General features: G+C 42.9%; 1 protein-coding gene across 1 annotated transcript; it reads right to left on the bottom strand.

Annotated features, from left to right (window-relative positions):
- Positions 1-3,774: 3,774 nt before the first annotated feature.
- On the bottom strand, positions 3,775-5,121 carry LOC137384129 (G-protein coupled receptor 61-like). The gene has a single exon (XM_068057746.1). It carries the CDS (start codon positions 5,119-5,121, stop codon positions 3,775-3,777), a length of 1,347 nt encoding a protein of 448 aa, XP_067913847.1.
- Positions 5,122-6,976: the final 1,855 nt, after the last annotated feature.

A 6,976-nucleotide genomic window follows, 5' to 3' on the forward strand; every position in this document is an offset into this window, starting at 1 on the left:
AGAAGAGAGGGACATAAAAGTGAAAAGAGAAATAAAAGATAGGTCCAGCAGGGAGAAAGATCAATCAGGCTTCAATCGAAAGCAACCTGTTGTCAGAATTAATGATGAATTCAGCTAATTGAAGTCCAGGAACACTGAAGAACAAATGGGACACATTAGCCGAACAGCAGAACTCGTAGGCGTCTACCCAGTTACCTCTGTTGTGAAAAGATAACGTACCCAGAACCCAGCACTCAAAACGTCTGACAGCAATTCTCAGGAAGTGGCTGATTCTGACATGCAAAATTTTACTCGTAAGAATTAGAAAAATATGATAAAACTGCAGGGTCTGGTTCAGTGTGAGTGAATTCTCTGTCGCCCATTTCTGACGGGTAAGAACCCAGTAAGTCTTTTCCCGTCAGTAATGTCCATTTAATCCGGGGAGAGGAGGAGAAAAACAAAGCAGAGATCAGTGAATGTTCAAGGGCAGTTATAAGCAATTCCACCGACAAGCAAATTTCACACTGAATAGCTTCCCTCATTGTTTCTTTTTCTCCCCTCCTGTTCCGCCTGAGCTGCTATTATAGCGAAGTGTCAGCCTGGGTTACACCGTGCCCAATTTCAAGTGATGCAGCAATTCATGGAGAAGGTCACCACCACTTTCTCAGGGCAGCTCAGGATGGGCAATAAATGCCAGGCTTACCAGCAAACCCTTCATGCGACACTGGCAAAGACAAGTTTCATTATCTGAGTGTTCAGCAGGATATTTGACTGCTGTAACAGTGCAGCTGAATCTGATGCTGCTCTCACCCAGCATTCACGCAGGGGTCACTGGGCAGCTATCAAGAGCAGCGACCCCTGTCTGATTTCATGACCCCCAGTCCAGGGACTCGAGGTAAGCTATTGTGCTCTTACTGTCACCTGCTGGGGTCAGTGTCTGCAGCGATACATATCAGAGATCTCGGATAACGGAATTCTTCATCAAAAACAGACACTGTGCTGTCCTGAATTATTGGCCCCCATGCCTTACAGTACAATGGCTGTTGCACTCATATAGAAATCTGGAACTTTCTCCCCCAGAAAACTATTGAGGCTGGGAGGTCAATGGAAAATTATGATGATTAAAGGAGTTGATAGGATAGACAGGGAGAAAGTATTTTCTCTGATGGAAGGAGTCTAGAAAAAAGGGAAGAATCTTGAAATCAGAGCTAAATCATTCAGGGGTGATGTCAGGGTTAGGGTTAGGGTTCAAAGTCAATTAAAAATTCCAAGGTTGAGATTGACATATTTTTGTCGAACAAGGATATTAAGGGTTGCAGAACCAAGGCGGGTGGATGGGGTTCAGCCATAATATAATTGAATGGTGGAACAGGCTTGTGGGGCTGAGTGCTCTCTGCCTGTTCCTATGTTCTAGGCACTGACTGTTGGCAGTTTGACAATAGGTGGCATCACAATCAAATCCAAACCTGTCTTAACTTGATACTTCACAGGTGGACACCTGACAAGAAGAGTGGGGGGAGGGGGAGGGGGGAAAGGGGTCACTAAATGCTGCATAGCAGTAAAATCCTGGCTGCTTTTGCACCTCTATCCCAGAGCCACAGAAGGATATTAGAACTATTTTAATCCTGTGTCACTGAGATCAGTAAATTATCCGAGACTGATCTGTAACATTTGAATCACATCAATTGGAGTGTATGCCACTGTTGGGGGTGATTCTCTCTCTTCGTCATGCGGTTTCGATGTCGGGTAATGTCACGTGTTGGTGTGACATTAAACCAATGTATAACATTGAGCGGCACAGTGGCGTAGTGGTTAGCAGCCTCCAGCGACCCGGGTTCAATTCTGGGTACTGCCTGTGTAGAGTTTGCAAGTTCTCCCTGTGTCTGCGTGGGTTTCCTCCGGGTGCTCCGGTTTCCTCCCACAGCCAAAGACTTGCAGGTTGATAGGTAAATTGGCCATTATAAATTGTCCCTAGTATAGGTAGGTGGTAGGGAAAATATAGGAACAGGTGAGGAGGATGTGGTAGGAATATGGGATTAGTTTAGGATTAGTATAAATGGGTGGTTAATGGTCGGCACAGACTCGGTGGGCCGAAGGGCCTGTTTCAGTGCTGTATCTCTAAATCTAAAATCTAAATCTAAATAAAAAATTATCAGAAGCTACGAAATATTTCTAATAAGGCAACTGTAATTGCCCATTTTTTGTCATTAATATTTTAGGGAAAGGAGTTAATTTTCCTTAAGTTGTTATTAAATATTGGCAACATTAGGAATTAAATACCAGAACGCTGAATCACTGAAGAAAATTATTTCTGAAAAAATCCACAATTGCTCTTTCAGAACTCGACTCTAAACAAACATGATAAAACCTTAAAACATGTTTCAAATCTGGCAATGGGTTTCCCCCAACTCATGACCTCTGCAGGGTAAATTTCAAAATCTTAGGGAAGGTTTGAAGCTGAAGATTTGAATCCAGCTTTTTGATCTCCATTTTTTTATCTTAGCCAAGTTGAAGAAAGCAGCGCACTATGAATGAAGGCTCATCACTCTATGTCCTGCTCTGACTCTTTCTTGGACCCTGAGATATCTGGATCTTCTCAGCCCAGTAACTCATTGCTACTTCCTACAAGCAAGCAGCAGACTCTTAAAACCCAAAGCTTGGGATTACCAAACCATTTGCTTCTCGATTTATCCATTCTTTCCGCCTTCTCTTTTCAAACCCCCTTTGCTGCCTGTCCTGTGGAGCTCAGCCCTTCACCCCGGCTTTTCAGTAAAAGAGTAAATTCCAAGAGAGCTGAAGACACAATGACAGAAAAGAAAAACGACTGCAGCTGGTATTATGCAGGGAAGTACAGAATGAGAAAGAAGCATTCATTCCGACCTCCCATCTTCCACCCACTGGAATCTTCAGCTCATCCAAAACTCAGCTGCCTGTATCCTAGCTTATACCAAGTCCTGTTCCCCCATCACCCCTGTGCTCACTGATCTACACTGGCTCCTAGTCCAGCAACACCTCGATTTTAAAATTCTCATCCTTGTTTTCAAATCCCTTCCTATCTCTGTAACCTGCTCCAACCCAACAACCCTCCAAGATCTCTCCACTCTTCCAATTCTGGTATCTTGCGCATACCCAAATTTCATTGCTCTACCATTGGCCGTCGTGCCTTTAGCTGTTCAGGCCCTAAACTCTGGGATTCCCTCCCCAAACCGCTCCGCTTCTCCCTCCTTAAAGACACTTCCTAATACCTAACTTTTTGAACAAGCTTTCTTTAACCCGTCCTAACATCTCTTTATGTAGTGTGGTGTCAAATTTTGTCTGCTAATGCTCCTGTGAATCCCCTTAGGGCATTTATATTATGTTAAAGGTGCTACATAAATGAAAGTTGTTCTTGTTAGACTCACCAAATCCACCCTCCCACAAGTTTGAGTCTAAAACTGCCCCACATTCCCCAAGGAAGCAGGCACAATGTCAGCAGACAAATAGAAACAAAATCAATTCAAATCTACAAACAGTGAGGAAAGTTAGCCAACAACTTTTTACAGGGTGTATATGAATATTCGACTTATTTTAGAAAAGACACCAGTGTGTAATTTCTTTCTGTGACTAGTTTAGAAGTTAAAGGGAAACTCAATATTGGAATCAATTAAGATAAACAATACAAAAGCAGATCCAGTCAAATACACAACTTCCTATCTGTTAGCATTAACCTTTTTTCTTGAAACAATCATAAGAGATTTAACCAATTAACTTTAAATAATATGAACGAAACTAGCTAGATCTTTATGCAGGTATATATTAGGTATCGTTTTTCGGTGACCTGTTCATTCTAGTACAGCTGTTGGACATTGTAAAGTCAGTGGCTATGTGTTGTTCCAGGAATTCCGATGTTTCTTCCACAATCTGACCAGGTATCCTGAAACCCAGTGCCGACTGGTCTAACTTTGGACTGGAAGCATCATAACTAGACCTGGTTTCTGCGTTACAACCTGTCCTTTGCAAAAACTGCATGAAGTTCTCCTCAATGGATCCTTCTCGACTGGGCAGCCGGAGATCCTCTTCCAGAGTCTGTTTGAAGAGACAGTTGAGGTGTTTGCTTAGCTCCCCTCTGATCTGTCGATTGAGGCATCCATAAAAGAAGGGATTGATGCTGAAGGATGTGTATCCAATCCAAGTGACAATTGTTTCCCAGAGGCCTGGAGGGGTTGAGTTCTGGCTCAAAGCAGAATGCAGATGAAAAGCAAAAAATGGCAGCCAGCAGAACACAAACTGGCCTCCAACCAGAATGAGGATGATGGCTGCCTTCCCACCGCCAAATGTCCGCTGTGGGGATGCCCTTGGAGCTCCAGAGCTGGTGACCATGGTGGATCTACTGCTGAGTGATTCTGACCTTTGCCTGGGTGTGTCCATCCAGGTGGGCAAGGGTCCGTGTTGCATTGCTGCTACCCTGGCCACCTTGAACATGTTGCAGTAAACTATCAGGATAATTAACACAGGGAAGAAAAAGTAAAATAGGCCAAAGAAAACTATGAAGACCTTTTTGTACGTCTCTCCGCCCCATTGCAAGTAGCATTGATTATTCACATATCCTTCGGAATTCCAATCCAAGACTGAGATTATTGACATTAAGATGGCTTTAATCCATATGCAGATAATGACAGACACTACCAGCCTCAGTGTCATCCTTACCTCATACCTCATGGGATGCACGATGTAATAATACCGCTCGACATTAATGGCTAGTATGGACAGTATAGATGCGCTTATAAATAACATGCTTAGGAAGAGGTATATCTGGCACAAGGTGTCACCAAAAATTATGTTGTCAAAAAGAGCAGAGCTGGACACCATCCCTAAGGGCATGAGGATTAAGACAGCTGTCAGGTCCACTAGACACAAATGGAAAACGAAAACAAATTTTTTGAACAATGGGGTCCTGATAATTACAAGCATCACTGCAGTGTTTCCAATGATCCCGACTAGATCAACCAACAGCATGAAGAAGAGACCCATTGACTGGGAAACGAGATCTCTGTCCTTGGACACCAGGCTTTGATTGAAGAGCATGGAAGTTGGAGAGACTCTGTGCTGTCTTCCTGGAGTGGAAGAATTCCACGCCCATTCTGCAGAAACTGGAGCAGCCATGGGTATGTAGGGTGACGTAAGGATGGAGACCCTAAAGCCCTTCTTCCTAGTCCATCACCCATCCTCTTTTGGGATAGGAACTTGCTCGGCAGTGGACTCTTTTTTAACTATGCAAACCCTGGTTAGCCATCAACATCAACCAATTAGGCAGTTGGCACATTTCAGCTGAAATAGTTTCGAGTGGATTACTTAACTCCAATTTGTGGTGTGTACTAGTTTTCATTATCCAATAAGCATAACTAGTAAAGACTTGACGTGCCTCCTCCAGTCCAACTCTTTAGGTTTCCTGCCTGCATTACCATGTAAAGAATGAGTTCACAACATCCATTTCCAATTATTCAGCATCATGAAAACCTGTATAGATAAAATAGTAAAAAGAATTAAGTCCACACAGATGCAGATAGCTGTATCTGATTCTAACGTATGATTATTAGGCCCAATTTTATAAATGCATGCTCTGGTTAGGGAACCTTGCCTTGCCAGTTGTGCTTTATGGAAATTTGGGTTCTGTGTCTCCACCATTTCCTGTCCTGCCATGAATGTTCACTTGTAAAACTGAGTATTGCTCATGTAGCGAGGGCAGGGTAGAGTGACTCATTTCCCGACTCCTCAAAGCCTTTCCACCACCTACAAGTCAGGAGTATGATGGAATACTCTCCACTTGACTGGATGAGTACAGTTCCAACAATACTCAAGAAATTTGACACTATCCTGTGTAAGGCAGCCCACTTAACCACCTTAAACATTCACTCCCTCCACCACTGGCACATTATGTACCATCTTCAACAGTATCTCTCAAACCCATGACCTCTACCACCTAGAAGAACAAGGGTACCAGGTACATGGGAATGCTATCACCTCCAAGTTCCCTGCCAAGTCGCACACCATCTTGATTTGGAACTATATCACTATTCCTTTATCATCGCGGGTCAAAATCCTGGAATTCCCACCCTAACAGCACTCTGACAGCACCTTCACCACATGGACTGCAGTGGGTCAAGAAGACAGATCACCCACCACCTTCTTTCTCAAGATCAATTAGGGATGGGCAAAAACAATTTTTAAAAATGGGAAACGACTCAAAAAATTACCCCCCCCCCCACCCCCTACCCCCCAAGAAAAGAATGAGATTGATGATGACTTTTCTATCTTGGGCAACAACTGCAAAAACTGATCTAAGAACAAATAGACCTAAATTATAAACCTTTGTGAAAGGTTAGTTCCAAATGTAATTTTGTTTTGCAGTAGTGTATGTCTTTTAACAAAGGATCAAAGGGGTTTGTTTCTTTGAATTAATTAGCATCATTGTAACTTTGATCAAAAAAGCTGGTTTGTCTCCATTGTGCAGATTTGTGTTGATGCAAATCTGAAAATGTCCTTCACTCCCACCAGATGATCAAGACTGAAAATGTATTTCGAAATGAGATTACAATTTCATTGCACTCAGTGCAAATCTCCCACTCTCCTATCCTTAACTAGATAAGTATTACGTTTTAAAAAAATTTACTCTCAGAATGTGGGCATCACTGGCAAGCCCAGCATTTACTGCCCATCCCTAGCTGCCCTGAGAAGGCCTTCTTCTTGAAGCACTAGAAGTTTGATACATCTAAAGGGTTTTGCTACTTCAGAGGGCAGTTAAAAACATCAGTGCAGGGCTGGGGAAACAAAGAGGCCAGACCAGCAGCTTTCCTTCCCTGACAGACCTTAATGAACCAACTGGGTTCTTAGTGACAGTCTGACAAGCCTCGCACTCACTTTTATTAATACCAGCTTTTAATTTTTCAGATAGTTTGAAATTCCCAAATTGCCATGGTAGGATTTGAACTCATCTTTCACTGGATTATGAGCCTACTAA

This window comes from Heterodontus francisci, chromosome 25 (assembly GCF_036365525.1).
Source record: "Heterodontus francisci isolate sHetFra1 chromosome 25, sHetFra1.hap1, whole genome shotgun sequence".
Classification (NCBI taxonomy): domain Eukaryota; kingdom Metazoa; phylum Chordata; class Chondrichthyes; order Heterodontiformes; family Heterodontidae; genus Heterodontus; species Heterodontus francisci.

What these genes read in the sequence shown, in the direction of transcription:
- LOC137384129 (XM_068057746.1), bottom strand. Translation starts at nt 5,121, where the DNA reads ATGGCTGCTCCAGTTTCTGCAGAATGGGCGTGGAATTCTTCCACTCCA.